At 54.2% G+C, this 15,057-nt stretch overlaps 2 protein-coding genes across 3 annotated transcripts; one reads left to right on the forward strand and one right to left on the reverse strand.

Annotated features, from left to right (window-relative positions):
* The first annotated feature begins 824 nt into the window (after positions 1-824).
* On the forward strand, positions 825-3,081 carry gjb7 (gap junction protein beta 7). Its single transcript, XM_040160579.2, has 2 exons — positions 825-985; positions 1,577-3,081. Exon 2 carries the CDS (start codon positions 1,589-1,591, stop codon positions 2,402-2,404), a length of 816 nt encoding a protein of 271 aa, XP_040016513.2. The 5' UTR covers positions 825-985; positions 1,577-1,588; the 3' UTR covers positions 2,405-3,081.
* Positions 3,082-3,377: 296 nt separating this feature from the next.
* Positions 3,378-14,900, reverse strand: znf292b (zinc finger protein 292b). 2 transcript variants are annotated; one of them, XM_040160577.2, is made up of 9 exons: positions 14,696-14,900; positions 12,264-12,418; positions 12,075-12,153; positions 11,844-11,979; positions 11,424-11,626; positions 11,135-11,271; positions 10,777-10,918; positions 5,525-10,357; positions 3,378-5,494 (listed from the first exon to the last, which is right to left on the reverse strand). In XM_040160577.2, exons 1-9 carry the CDS (start codon positions 14,858-14,860, stop codon positions 3,776-3,778), a joined length of 7,569 nt encoding a protein of 2,522 aa, XP_040016511.2. In that variant the 5' UTR covers positions 14,861-14,900; the 3' UTR covers positions 3,378-3,775. The 2 variants fall into 2 exon arrangements, with proteins under 2 accessions (XP_040016511.2, XP_040016510.2); XM_040160576.2 differs by having other exon boundaries at positions 3,378-10,357.
* Positions 14,901-15,057: the final 157 nt, after the last annotated feature.

The following is a 15,057-nucleotide window of genomic DNA, read 5'->3' on the forward strand; positions in this document are numbered from 1 at the left end:
AGACGTAGCGGTGCTTTCATCGCAGACTAATGAAAAATAATCACAAGCCACTTTTCTGTCCCCCGTTGTCTCTGAATATCTGACCACATGTCCTCGAATCTCGTGCGCCACCGTGTTGTGGGGCGCCGTTTGTCAAATCCTGCTCGGTTTTGTAACATTTAGTATCACATGAAAGAAAAGCAAACATTCAGAGAGAAATTCATGTAAATTCATGCAGTAACATAATATAAATGTTTTATCTAACTTTACAGAAAAAATATTTTTTTGCTGTTCTTTGTAAAAACACCAATAAAACAGAATAAAAATAAAAATAAATCAAGCTGAAAGTTTTACATTCATGCAAATTTATTCAAGAATGGAATTTTCCTGAAATTCTTTGGAAACATTGTATTATTGCTATTTTGTTTTCATCAAAACAAACAAAACAACACATTGAAGTGACGTCTACGTACTTTTTCTTTATAAATTAATATTTTAGTTGTAAGAATGTGTTGAATCCAGTCGAACGGGGACGGAGCGACATTTGAGACACGAGCCACCGGGACGTGAAATATTCAGCAGCGCGGACACGCGATCTGACTCAGCGAGGAAGAGCCGCGCGCACGCGCACACAGGATGCTGCGTGTTCCCCCCCCCCCCCCCCCACTGAGCCACAACGAAACCGGCACCCAGCAGCTGGTATTTACACTGGAAAAACTCCATGGGGACGTTTGTTGACTGTGTCAACACGCGCGCGCACACACACACACACACCTCCCCGTACCTGCAGCAGATGATTTCAAGGAGACGCAGTTCTCTTTTTTTTTGTAATTCACAATGAAAACCAAACACAGAGTGCGTGTGCGTGTGCGTGCGGTTGGCTAAGGTGTGGCGCAGCGCCCCCCCCCCCCCCCCCCCGCAGGTGTGCAGACAGGTGGAGGAGACGCAGCGCAGCGCCGGACACCACCCGCTGCTACAGGAGGAGGAACCCCGGGGGTCCCCGCCGGTGAGTCGTCACATCCTCACACATATACATGTATATATATACATATATATATATATATACATATAACATACAACATGTAGAGTTTCTCACGCGCACGTGATGACGTAGCGCTTTCGTTGTGCTTTGTGTCCGACAGACAATAAACCGAATATCTGTAAAAACATGTCAAATGCTCAGTCGTTGATAATTAGGATGTATTATATATATTTAAATAACAAGTTCTGGTATTGAATCTTAATGCACCAGTGGCTTATAAGACCACATTATTATATTCCATATGGTTATATGATTATTATTTACTGCTCCCCCCATAATAGCTGCATAATTCACATACACCATCAGATCAGATCTGTGTTTGTGTGGTTCTACACAGACAGAAACGGATTCCACTTTTAATAGATGGTGAATGTCCTTCAATGTCTTCTAGACTTGAGCATCCGTACTTTTGTACCTAAAACAAATAATCTTTAATGTATATTAAAGGTGACGGATTAGTAAGAAATGGATCAGGTCCTCATTAGAACTGTGTGTCCATATAAAACAGATCCCTTCATTTGATCCCACGTGTGTGTGTGTGTGTGTCCTCGGCAGCACGAGGACAAGATGAACTGGGGCTTCTTGGAGAACATCCTCAGCGGGGTGAACAAGTACTCCACGGTGATCGGCCGCATCTGGCTCTCCGTGGTCTTCCTCTTCCGGATCCTGGTGTACGTGGCGGCGGCCGAGCACGTGTGGAAGGACGATCAGAAGGACTTTGTGTGCAACACCCGGCAGCCCGGCTGCGAGAACGCCTGCTACGACCACTTCTTCCCCATCTCGCAGGCGCGCCTGTGGGCCCTGCAGCTCATCGCGGTGTCCACGCCGTCCCTGCTGGTGGCCCTGCACGTGGCCTACCGGGAGCACCGCGAGGAGAAGCACCACCGCCGGCTGTACCGGGACAAAGGCAGCCTGGACGGGGGGCTGTTCGCCACCTACGTGCTCAGCCTGGTCTTCAAGGTGAGCTTCGAGGCCGGCTCCCTGCTGGCCTTCTACTACGTGTACGGCGGCTTCGCGGTGCCCACGCGCCTGCGCTGCAGCCAGAGCCCGTGTCCCAACACGGAGGACTGCTTCATCGCCAGGGCCACGGAGAAGAAGGTCTTCCTCTACATCATGGGCGCCACCTCCCTGCTGTGCATCGTCCTCAACCTGGCGGAGCTGGCCTACATCGTGTGGAAGCACCTGTGGAAGTGCTTCACGCGGCGGTACGTGCCCGCGGGGGGCCGGGCCCGCGCGCGCGTCTCCAGAGGCGACGGGTTCGCGTCCGCGGAGCCCGCGATGGGCCCGCAGGTGGAGGACAGGATGGACCCGCAGGTGGAGGAGAGGGTGGACCCGCAGGTGGAGGAGGGGAGGGGCGCTGAGAACCAGACCGTCCAGTCCTAAAGGGGGGAGGGGGGGGAGAATAGACATCTGTGCTGTAAAGTGTCAAACAGATTGGATGTCATTTACTATTTAAGAGACCGAATCATTTTAACTGTAAAGTATAAAGTACCGGGCGGAAGTCACACAAACACTTCCCTGTTGGCCTTCTTCCAATATCACACTTTTTATTCCTCATTTCAACATGCTGACGCTCTGGAGGGAACTTAATCATAATAAACTAACGTTGCATTGTGGGAAATGTAGGATCCAGTGTTTTTGGACCTGACTTAATTGACTCCCACCACACCAACTCAAGTACATTTAATCCATCTAAACTGTATCTACCAGTAGTCATTGACTGGTTCTAAATGATCTCACACACACACACACACACACACACACACTGTAGCTCGGTTAGCCGTTAGCCAATCACATCAATTAGAATATTAAAAAGGGAGCAAACGTTTTGTTTGGTCTTATCATAAATGGTAGCTATAGTTTACATATATTCCATTGTTCGATGATTTAGCTTTATATTTGTCCGTTTATAGTCTAAAGTAATATTTAGCACAACTTGACACGTGCAGATTACATTTGATCGTTCTTCGTATAAGCAGTTTATTTTAACGATTTAACATTTTAGATCATGTTATTCATTATGCAATGTGAAATAATAAATTAATATATACAGCACTAAACCTTCTCCTTTTGTCATCTTCAAAGTGAACACAATGTTTTCTTAGTATCGAGGACCAAACATTTAATTTTCCAGAATATTAAACTTCCCTTTAAAGTGTTCTAACTTCAGGTTTAGCTCAGATAAGCAAATAGCATTTAATTTAAAGTATCCTTAGAATTCATGTGACTGCAGGTTTGAGCCTTATTTGTTTTTTGATTCAAGACTTTCCCTCAAAAAGGGTTCACAACGATCAGTAAACTCCCAGAATGCAGTGCGTCTGAAAAAATGGTGAAAATGATGAAAAATACGTCAAACTGATTGTAAAAAAACTGATCATTTAATATCAAGACTGCTGGTGGCAGCGGGTGACATAAGCAACGCACAATAATCAACACCTTTGAATCACAAACTACACAACAGCACAATCCGTCTCTGCGTCCCACAGGGATTATCAAGACACCGAAAAGTCACCAACATCTCAACAATGTCCAAGGAGCCTTTTTTAAGTCCATAAATAACATGCTATAAGTCATTAAAAAAAGAAAAAAATCTACAGATCATACAGCATAATTCAAAGTTTTTTGTGTTTTTCTTAAATAGCTGGATGTGTTGAACATTTCACACGTAGGGCACGAGTCTGCAGCAGAGTTCTACTCATTCTGGTCCTGAGGTTCCGCTTTAAAAAAAACAAAAGTCTTTTCTTCTCGCCGCGTTCACAGCACCACGGTGGGCCGCGTGTCCTGCAGCTGTCTCAGCATGAGGTCGGTGACCCCCGAGAAGGCCCCGTCTATCACGATCTTCACCCTGCTGAGGGACTTCATGTTCTGCCGGTTGGTGAAGCGGACGCAGGTGTCCTTCAGGCCGCACGTCCTCCTCCACGTCTCGCCGACCTTCGCCGCCAGCGGGTGCTCGCACTTATTCGACTGCTCCAGGAACTTCAGGAAGGACATCTCGAACCCCATGGGCTTGAAGGAGGCCAGCGGCGCGCTCCCGGCGCGGCACGAGTCGTCGGACTCGTCGTCCCGGCTGTACGCCACCGCCACCTTGGTCGTGCGCGGCATCTTCTTGCGCTTCACCGACTTCCTCTCGAGCTTCCGCGGGCGCCCCCGCTTGCGCTTGATCACCACGGAGCCGTTGGAGCTCTCGTCCGTGGACAGTTTGCTCTCGAACACCGTGGCGGGGGAGCGCGCCGAGGCCCTCTTGCGCAGGACGGGCTTGGAGTAGCCGTACGCGCCGACCCCGCCCTCCAGGCCGGGCTCGGCCGACAGCTCGCCGTCCGACATGTCGGAGGTGTTCTCCGACTTGGAGTCGTCGCTTCGGATGGGCCGGCACTTCTGGCGGGGGAACTTCTTGCAGAAGATGAAGTGACTCCTCTGCTGCTCCAGGTACTTCCCCGACAGGCCGTGTCCCACGTAGTGCTTCAGGACGCTGCGCTCCGACCGCATGACGGAGTCGCAGCCTTTGATCATACACGGGTACTGCAGGGGGAACACGTTGGTGCACAGCGAAGACGCCTCCACCGTCGACTTCAAGGAGGGCTTTCCGTATTTAGTCCAGAGGTTGGTCTGCAGCTTGCTCACTCGCCGGTTGTTGCTGGCCTTCTGGAGGATCTTCTTGTTGCTCTCAATGTTCTCCTTCCCGTTGCTTGTCTTGGTGATTTGGTAATGCAGAGTCTTTGCGTTGGGTTTGACCCCCTCCTCTTGTATCGGCGGGCCCTTCAGCTTGCTCCGGTAAAGGTCCTCGTGCTTCTTCATGAAGTGCCTGAGCATGTTGGACTTTGTGGCGTACGTGCGGTCGCAGCCTTCGATCTCGCACTTGAACGAGCCGTTGAACGGCTCCGGCTTGGCCAGCTTCATGTCTTTGTGCTGCTCCTTGACGTGCGCGATGTACTTCCAGGCGGCGGTGAAGGACGCCGCGCAGCCCGGCTGGCAGCAGGCGAACTTGCCAAGCTGGATGGCGGACAGGAGGCTGCCGACCTTCTCCAGGCTAAAACCGTGCAGCTGCAGATAATGCTGCAGCAGGTTGGAAACCTCTTGGAAAACCCGGGAGCAGTCTTTGACTTGGCACCTGAACTCGGCAATGGGGGGGAACTCGGCCTCGGGGTCCTCCTCGTTGGAGTCCGTGGTGGAGTCCACGTCCTGCCAGTCGCTCAGCTCCTGCTCTTTGTTCACCTCCAGCGCCGACAGGGCGGACTGGTGCAGGGCCCGGTAGTGCATGATCAGGTTGTGCTGGATGGTGAAGGCGGCCACGCAGCCTTGGTGGACGCAGCGGTACGGTCTGTAGGGACTCGTGGCCGCCCTGGAGTGGGGCTTCTTCTCTTTGGACTTCCTGATCACGTCTGCGCTCGGCTTGACCGCGGCCTCGAGCCCGTCGAAGGCAGGTGGCTCTTCTGGAGACGGGGCCAAAGCGGACCGCCGGTCGGGAGACGGGGCCTCGGCGTATCGCCGGTCGGGAGACGGGGCCCCTGCGAGAGGAGCGGGCACTTTGGGCGAATGGCCGCAGACCTGCGTCACGCCGTGGCGTTGCTGATCCGACCACTGCGGCGCCAACAGCCCAGAGGCGTGGGCCGGCGCCGGCGGACTCGTCGCTCGGTTGTGGGTGGGAGCGGCCTGCGAGGGCTGGATGACCATGAAGCGATCGTCACCTGGAAACTCCGGATTAGTTGCGTCCACGTTGGCGAGCGACGCGAACGCCTGCGACGCGTCCTGGAGGGAAGCGGACGTCGGGGCTTGCGGCGGAGCCGCCAGGCGCTTTTGGAGATCGGCGGCGGCGGCAGCGTTGGCCTCTCGGCGCACTACGTCCAGGTCGGCGATCTCTTTGGCCGGTAACTTGTGAACGGAGGTGTAGTGGGCGCGCAGGTTGGAGTTGCGGGTGAACCGCTTGTTGCATCTCTGACACTTGAAAGGAGCGTACATGCCGTACTTTTTCTTCACCGCGTTCACCATCTCGATGGAGTAGTTGTGGTTTTTGGAGAGGTGCCTCCACAGCGCTTCACTGGACGCAGAGCTGAACGCGCAGTTCTCGCAGGCGAACGGCTTAATGAAGGTCTTGTGAACGGCACTTAGCGCCGCGGGTGTCGGCTCCCGCTCGGATATTTCTCGGACTAAGTCGAGCCTTTCAAATGCGCTTTGAATTTCTGCCATCCACTGTTGCTGGGCGGCGGATAACTGGCCGGGCTCGAGGTCGTCGGCGGCGCTGGGCGGAGGGCGCGCGGGGCCCGGGGCGTCGGGCTGCAGGGCGGCGGCCTCTCTGAAACCGCCGAAGCTCTCGGTGCTCAGCAGCTGTGCAACTTCCGCAGCGGTCCCCGGGATGATCGGAGGGTATTCGGAGGGTCCGAGACTCTGCGAATCCCGGAACATTTGACGATGCCCGTGGTTGGCGGGGGGAGGAGGGCTCATCGGGCCGAAGGACGCGGCGCGCGAGTTGGCGGGAGGGTCGGCGTGGCTCGAATGGCACGAGCGATTTGTCTTTCGAAAGCGGCCGGCCAGGATCTGCTCCCGCAGTCTCTTATTGACATCGCGCTCGGGCGCCGTCCTTTGCGCCTCGGCCCTCTCGCCACCCGCTGCCGCACCGGGCCGGCTATCGGGTAGCGGCGCCCGCCCCGCTGGGTTTGAACTACGTGCCAGAGCGCTGGCGACGGAGCGACACCCCTCGCTGCGGTTCGTGGAAAGACTTGCGGGAAGGGCGAGGGGAGGGTTTTCCTTCAGAAGCGGGTCAGAGAAGTCGCCGGGCTGCGCGTGAAGGGCCGCGCCGCACGAAGCGCCCTCCGGCTTCACCTGGACGTTTTCTGTGTGCTGGATCACGGAGCTCGCCTGCAAGCGCTCGCCGGCTAAAAAGGAGACGCAAGAGTTTGGGAACGATGACCGGGGAGCAGGCGTGTTCACGAAAAGCTCGGACAGGTTGGATTCAGCCATGATCTGCTTGAGAATGTCCTCACTGGTCTCACCGTTGTCACACACGGGCAGGTCATCCTGTAAATAATTGGGGGAGGGGTAATCTTTTGCCGCTGCCGATTCGTTGGTTGCGGACGGGTGAGGCTTCTCCCGGGAAACGGCGAGCGGACTGCAGGCGGGCTGCGGCGGCGCCGCGTTCACCGCTTGCTCTGAGTTGAGGAGGTCGAGGAAGGACGCCGGCAGCTCGGTGCCGAGCTCCGACTCCTCTAATTGTTTACAAGTCGCTTTGGACAAATGGCCCCCGAGGGAGTTGGGACTGTCGAATTGTCTGAAACACCTGCAACATATAAACTTGCCATCCCTCACAATAGCCGGCCATTTGGCCCTCGTGTTCCTTCTGGCTTTCTTTTGTTTTTCAGGGGGGTTTGCAGAGATGGCCGGGCCCTTTCGAGGTTGGCTGTAGTTTTGGCTCACACCGTGTGGGGGGGGGAGGTTAGACTGCGTAATGCTTTGCATTGATTTGCTTTTTTCTGGTGCCCTGGAGGCAGAGACCAAACTGCTTTGCATCGGTGACGTATAAGGGGAAATATGGTTTTGTGCTGGTTGAGACGTTTCCATGGAAATGTACTTAGACGACAAAACCGGCCGGGATCCTGTTTCCTTAATCGGCGACTGCAGGCCCTGCGCCGCGGTGTTCACAGCTGAGCCAATCACAGAGCAAGATGGGACACCGAGTGGCGGCGGGGCACCGCTCGAGACCACTTGCATCCCGGAAGGAAAGATTTGGGAAGAGCCACAGTTTTTAATTGGCTCGCTTCCCGGAGCTGAGAGACGACTTGGAGCGGCGGAGCCGTGGGACTGCGTCTTCCCCGCGGCCGTGTGTTTTCCCAGCTGCGAGAGGACGATGGGATTCAAAACCTTTTCCATCAGGAGGGACGCGGTCTGTTTGTGGGGACACGGGGAATTGGAATGGAGGGCCGAACAGTTTAACCGCACACCCATATTAATATAAGGAGGGGACTGGATGACGTTCTTCCTCTGGACAACGTGTACTGGCGCCGCAGCGGCCGGCTGGCTCTGAGCCGGGGTGGTCGGCGCGAGCGGCCCCGCGGACGGCGCCGGGGCGGTCGGCGTGCTCGGCGCTGGGGCGGTCGGCGCCGGGGCGTAGCTTATGCGGAATTTAACCCGATTGACTTTCCATTGTTCATAGAAGTCCACGTGGATCGTTCTCATGTGCTTGACCACGCTCCTGTGGGAGCTGTAGTGCCGCGTGCACGTCTCAAACGGACAGTGGAAGCGCTCCCGGTGGCCCGGCGGGGGGGCGGCGTTCAGCGCCCCAGACTTCTCCGACCGGTTCCCCGTTAGCGGCTGAGGGGAGACCGTTGGGGGAAGCGGCTGCGCCGGCTCTATGGACTTCTGGGACGATGTCATCGGGCTGCTGCTGCTGCTGCTGCTTGTTCTACGCAATGGCCCTTGTTGCCCCGGCAACAGCAGGTTGCAGTCGGAGCTGTAGCTCGTCGAGCAGGGGTTCAAACTACCGGGGAACATCTGGGGCTGGCCGTGCAGGACGCCGGCATTACGGCTGCGTGACACGTTACCTAAATCCGCGTCAGAGGGAGGTACTGGTTGATTCCGTAGGGGGGGGCCCGCGTGATTAAAGGAAGCGGGGCCGTTCGGGTCGGGGAAGTGGGAACTCGCGGGACGAATGAAAGGATGATTCAAACCGTGCGTCCGACCGGTGGTGGAGCAAAGCGTGCGGTCACTTTCCTGTTTGACTCGCCACAGTCCCGGGGTCTCCCCCGCCGGGGGGGAGGATCTCAGCGAGTTCTCGGCGGACGCCGGCAGCCTTTCATTGCTCGGACCGCCAGCGCTCTCGGGTTCCCGGCCTGCTTGGGAACGCTCTCGTTTGACGGGGCAGTGATCGGAGAGCATCTGCTGGATGAGGGAGGGGCCGGGCTGCGTGTCCTCTTCAGCCGACGGGCTCTCCTCGGCCTGGCGGTCGTGACCTTTCTGGTGCAAGTCCAGCTGGTGTTGGGAATGGAAAACTTTCCCACAGTCCACAGCGCTGCAGGTGAACGTCTTGTAGTGCTGCGCCTCGTGGTCGTAGAGCTTGAAGGCCTCGTTGAAGATCTTGCCGCAGCTGGGGAACATGCACCTGGTCTTGAAGAGCGCGTGCGTCTTCCTGTGCAGGAAGAGCTCCGTGTTGGACAGGAAGCTGGCCTTGCAGTTCAGCTGGATGCATATGTAGGGCCTTGCGCCGCAGTGGACCTGCAGGTGATCGTTCAGGTGGGTGACGTTGATGAAGTGCCGGCGGCAGTACTGGCAGACCACCTTCTTGCTCTGCATCTCCAGGAAGGACTTGGCCTCCTTGTTGTCCCCGTGAGCTCTAACGTGCGCCAGCAAATTTTTGAAAAACTTGAAGCTCCTTCTGCACTTTCCAACCGGGCACACGTTGTCGTCGCCGTCGTCCGCTTTGCGCCGGGACGCCTTGGCTGGAGCCCTCCGACCCGAGCCCCCGTTCTGATCCCCGGAGGCCACGCTCGCCTGAACTTTGTTAACAGTCTGGGACTTTAGCGCCGCCATGACGGGCGCCGCCGTTTTGGGGTGGGCCAGCTTCTTGTTGGTTTTTATGGCGCTCAGCCGCTCTTTGCAGGACTGTTTGACGTGCGACGTCACGTGCGGGAGCAGCGTGTCTTTTGAGGCGAAGGACTGCGTGCATATCGGGCAGCTGTACACGCCGGCGCTCAGGTGAGTCTGGGCGTGGCGCACGATCCGGTGGCCCAGGAACTCCTTGTCGCAGAGCACGCAGTACTGCATGTACGCCTGCCAGTTACGGAAGCGAGCGGATATGAAGCCTTTCTCTCTCAGCTTCTTCATCTCCCGGTTTTTCCTTCTCCTGTCGGTTATGTCGTCCAGCTCGTAGGTGCCACCGAGGAGGTGGTCCGGAATCCTCAGCGCCTCCTGGCTGAGGAGGTCCTCCTCTTCCTCGGGGTCCTCGGTGTCGTTCAGCAGGTCGATGGAGGACACTATCGAGGCCTCCTCGCCCATCAGCGCCAGACAATGGCGCTTCAGCGTCTTCCAGTCCCAGAACTCCGGGTCGAAAGGCCACTGGGTTTTAAACACCAGCAGCAGCTCGCAGCGGAGCGAGTTGGGAACGGGCATGTTCTCCTCCTCCACCTTCTGATCCGGTTGGTTGTACAGAGTCTCCACGGCGTAGTAGGAGTCCACCGTGGGCTCCAGGAGGAACTCCGTCAGCTGGCAGGCTCGCTGCACCTCCAGGTCGGTGGGCAGCAGGCAGGAGATGGTCTTACACACGGTGGCCTTGGTGGTCCCGTCGCCCGACTCCATCCGCAGAGCCCGCACGCACATTTCAACGCACACCGGCAGTCCGTCGCTGTCGATCTATGAAAGAAGAAAAGAGTAAATCAGTGGGAGAGCAAAAAGAAAAGAGTGAAACTAAAAGTAACGCAGTGTTTGATCCAAAGCCGACTGCTTTTATTGTTTGTTGCTGATGACCAAAGAAAGAAAGAAAGAAATAAAACACCACATTATTTTGCGAGTATCTGCCTGAAACATGATGCTCAAACAAAACGTCGGCTCTATTATGACGCATAAGAGGTTGGAGGATTCTCACTTTTCATTCCCAAACCGGTTTTCCTCATTGTGCATGACTCAAAGCCTCAGAACCACCCGTCAAGCTTACGGGGGCCGAGTTCTGACACTGAATATACTTCTTTAAGGTCAGAGTTAAGAATTAAAAAAGGGACATAACTTGTTTCTCATTGTGTCGACAGTTTGATAACAGCTGACGGTTTACTGACCTCTGATTGGATGACCTTGATGAGGAACAGGATGTGATACACGGTTTTAGAGAGCAGAGACATCTGGCGACATCTGGCGAGGAAGGCTGCCTCCGACGGCTCCAGCCTCTTCAGCAGCTTGCTCCAGAACAGAGTGAGCTCCCTGTCCGAGGAAACGGAAGTCATTGGTTCTGCACCCGTCTGCATTCTCATAGCTATTGATCACTTTGTTCAGGCTGACACTGACCATCATGAAAGTGTGCATCATCAACAACACTACACACTCATTAAATGTGTGCTGAATGAACTTGCATAGATTGTGGGACTGATCACTGTTAGTTGGTTTTGGCATCAGCTCGGGTGTCCTGGGATTCCTCACCATGCACAGTACGTGTCTCCCTGGAGAAGCTGCCGCGTGAGGAAGGCCGAGCACAAGCTGAACGCCGCCCTCTCGTCTCCGTCCGACTCCAGGTTGCAGATCATCTCCAAGACGTCGCGGCAGTCCTCCTTGGAAAGCTGCACGGACACATCACACGTGATCATCACGCAGGAAAACAGCACCAACAAGCTGCATCATCTGATGCCCAGAAAGTAACGTGTGCAGCCTCACGAGTTTAAGTCTAGTCTGCCATCTTGTGGTGGAGACGGGTGTTACAGGAGGTGCTCACCTCGTCCATCAGCTGGTCCTGTTCAGAGGTCCCACACAGGCACACCAGGTGCATCTGCTTGAAGAGGCCCTTCCCCTGGAAGGCGCGACACTCGGCGCACACCTTGGCCAGCGGCGCAGCCCTCCCCAGCTGGTTCTCCTTCATCATCTGCCTCACTCTCATTTCCAACAGCACCAGCCCCTCCTGCACCAGGAACTCCTCGACTGGAGAGAGCAAAAACAGGGATGAGCAACATGTTCGCCTCTCGCGCGCTTCAGCCCTCTGCACCTTTTTACTCTTACAGAGACCCGGCTCCATGCCAAAGCTCCTTATTGATTGGACACGATTCGTTATGGTGGGAACAGAAAGATTCAACTGCACGCTGCAGCGGGGAAAGCCAATCGTATCTAAAAAGGTAAATAGAACTGTGTTGGGGCTCACCTTGTTGCGTCGGAAGGTTCTGGTTGGACAGGACGCCTTGCAGGACCGCGTCGGTCCACACGCCGTCATACCGGCACAGAGCGTCGAGCTGGGCCAGCTGGGTGATGCCATGCTCCTGCAGCGCACTGCGAGCAAACTGAACACAGGAGCAAAGACTCCATCAGTGAGATAATCGCTAAGAATATTCTCCACATTTGTTAAATAAATCTGCCTTCAAATGGTCGGCTTTACCTGCACGCACGACTTGAATTCTTTCCATAAGCCATCCGGAACATCCGTCTTCAGAGAGAGCAAAAGCTCCACAAAACTCCTGCGTGACAAACCGGAAATCAACAAAAACGCGATACTCATCTTCGTCTCAACCTAAAAACAGGACACGCCGAAGCTCGGACAGAACCAACAAAGGCCGATAAAACTTACAGCGAGAGCCGCTCCACCACGACGGGGACGTTGTCGCACTGCAGCGAGAGGTACGGGGAGGCCTGGGCGTAGCTCAGCAGCGCTACCATGTACACCTCCACCAGCGCTAACGGCTCTTCCTCCGTCCTCCACCGGCCGGCGTACTCCAGCAGAGTCTACAGAGAGAGAGAAGAACATGGTCATTCACAGCGACATCGTCCACCAGGCGGTCACACAGCGGGGCTGAAATCCTTTGCATTACAAAGACTAACTTGGTCACAGCTTCTCAGCTGCTCTGTTCATACAGCCACTCATCGAACCATGCAACATTTCACACATCTTTTAATTCCCACAATGCAGCGCTGTGTCAGCGTCTCCACAGCATTTAAACCACCGACAATAACAAATCTTTAGAACCGAGATGCTTTGTATGCTAGAAACCGGTTTAAAAGAAAAAGAAGAGGCCCATTTGAAGCCGGGTTGCATCACACTGTAATTAGGAGAAACTCCACCGATGTTCTTCGCTGTAATCGCTGCAGGATGTCACAAGGTCATTGTGATCAGCTGATGAACTCACGGGACGTCAGATGTAAACAACACAGACATTCACAAAGAAAAACAAAAGCAAATGGCTGAACAAACAGGAAATCCAATCAAAACTTTAAGTGCCGTGTCCACAGGTCTCAGGTGAATAAAAGCCTCATAACCAATAGAAATTATTATTATGTGTATTAACAGAAAGCACACAGATTACTGGTTTGGTTTCACTGACAAATAATAATTTAGACAAAACCTCTGCCACGACTAATGATGAAACAAAGGCGGCTTCAGTAAAATCATGTCTTGAGCGCGTACTTTTGTTTAAACAGGACATTCATGCTTTGTTTCATTGTAACAAATCTAAACCTTAATGTTTTTCTTTCAACGCTCGTAAAAAGGTTATAAAGTGGCACCTGAACACGATCAGGTCAGATACGGATTCGCTCCTTATGAAGCCAGACCTTTTGCACAAAGGTCTAGAGATGTGCAGCAAACGGCATCGAAGCCAAAGACACGCTCTGTTCTCCGTGTCTGAACGCACACGCGGTCCCCCACCAGCCGCATTGCATTCTGGGAGCTTTACTGGACCATTAAACGCTCTTAAAAACTCAACAAAGGGCGAACACACAAGAACAAAGGCAAAAATACCACTTTCAAAATAAAACAGTTATTAGTTCCCTCTTCTAAGACCTCGTCAGATACACAACAACAACAAAGACACGTGTACACAAATGGAATTTACTATCAGCTCAGCTGCACTTGTAATAAGCGAGGCATGGCAAAGCACAACATGTGTGGTTTTATTCAATCCGTTATGCTGTCATTATAATCTGAACATCTCTGTGTGCTGTGCATAAATAATTCAACGGTTGGTTTTAGGGTTATTTTGTTTCAACTTTCTTCCCGGCATTAAACCTTTAAAAAGCTGGACAATCCCACACATAAATATGAGTAATATCACGTATAACAATAACAATGAAAATAGATGCAATCAAATGTGCACACGAATTCACTTCTAGACACAGAAACAGGTCGCTGTTAACAAAGCGGATGCAGCTCTCCATCACTACAGTGTGTCTCACGTCTCACGTCCCTGGAGACAGAGGACATCTTCCTCTCTGCTCCTGCTGGAGATCGTGCAGCTATCTCTCTTTAACAAGTGAATCCTGCAGATACTGATGGGCACCATGCAGCAGGAGGGGGGGGTGGGGGTCTATTCAAGCTCTGCCGTTCTAATATGCAAACACACCCGCGTACGTTCAACATGGCACGTACACACATCAGCATCCATCGCGGGGGGGAATCGACTCAAATCTGTGCTGCGATCCTGCGAAACCTCGCTCGTCTTCCATACCGAGGAGTAAACTTCAAAATTACACGTTGCCGGTGGCTCAAAATGCAGCGGCCACGAGCCACGAGCACACTGGGCGTGCTGACCGGAGAGACCCGCACGGACCCTCGCGTGCACGCGCATGTAGCCAAACACACACACGGCTAGGCGCTACTAGCTAGCTAGCCGCAGTTGGAACCGTCATACCGACCTGGAGCTGTGCGCGTATCGGTCTGCTGCGACCGGGCGACGGCGTGTAGCTAAATACATTTAAAGGGACTTCTACGTCAGCGACGCTACGTTACGCCCCCCCCCCCCCCTCTGCAGACACCGCTGTGCGCTAGCCCGTGCTGTTAGCTAGCGGTGTCACCGAACGGATTTTAAATCAGATTTCTTCTACTTCACCGATTTCCCGCGGCTCGACCACCGCGCACCCGTCCGGCCGCTGGCTCGAAGTCAAAGCTCTGCCCGGGTTCCCCGCGAGCCCGGACGCAGCGTTACGGCGCCTTTAATGCCCGTGCTAACGTTATGTCTCCCTATCTCGTTAGCTCCCCTTGAGTGTGCGAGCGGGGAAACAACTCACCCGGCAGAACTCCTGGCAGTACTCCGAGGACGATTGGGTCGGAGAGTCGCCGCTTTCTCGGACCACGACTTCCCGCAGCTCTCGCAGGCGTTGCCCAAGCTCCCCGATAGTTTCTCTGATACCGTTCCCAGGACTGCGGTCCTGCTCGGCCTCCTCGTCCGCCATCTTCACACCCTGCTCCAGCGCGTACCACTACGACGTAGCTACGTAGGCAGGAAGGGGCGAAGCGTGCGTATGACGTAGTGAGCGCTGAGGTCACTTCCGGATTGGTTTCTTATACTGAAGAATGACAGCAATTGAATGTACTTATTCTTTCCCCCCATCTCTCCTACATACATGTAAACTCTCTACTTTTGTATATT

This window comes from Gasterosteus aculeatus, chromosome 18 (assembly GCF_964276395.1).
Source record: "Gasterosteus aculeatus chromosome 18, fGasAcu3.hap1.1, whole genome shotgun sequence".
Lineage (NCBI taxonomy): Eukaryota > Metazoa > Chordata > Actinopteri > Perciformes > Gasterosteidae > Gasterosteus > Gasterosteus aculeatus.

Bases quoted from the DNA above. Each gene is read 5' to 3' on its own strand.
- gjb7 (XM_040160579.2), top strand. From the start codon at position 1,589: ATGAACTGGGGCTTCTTGGAGAACATCCTCAGCGGGGTGAACAAGTAC.
- znf292b (XM_040160576.2), bottom strand. From the start codon at position 14,860: ATGGCGGACGAGGAGGCCGAGCAGGACCGCAGTCCTGGGAACGGTATC. The intron at 12,154-12,263 runs GTAAGTTTTATC...TTTGTCACGCAG, and splicing joins GTGGTGGAGCGGCTCTCGCT to GAGTTTTGTGGAGCTTTTGC. The intron at 11,272-11,423 runs GTGAGCACCTCC...GTGTCCGTGCAG, and splicing joins AGGACCAGCTGATGGACGAG to CTTTCCAAGGAGGACTGCCG.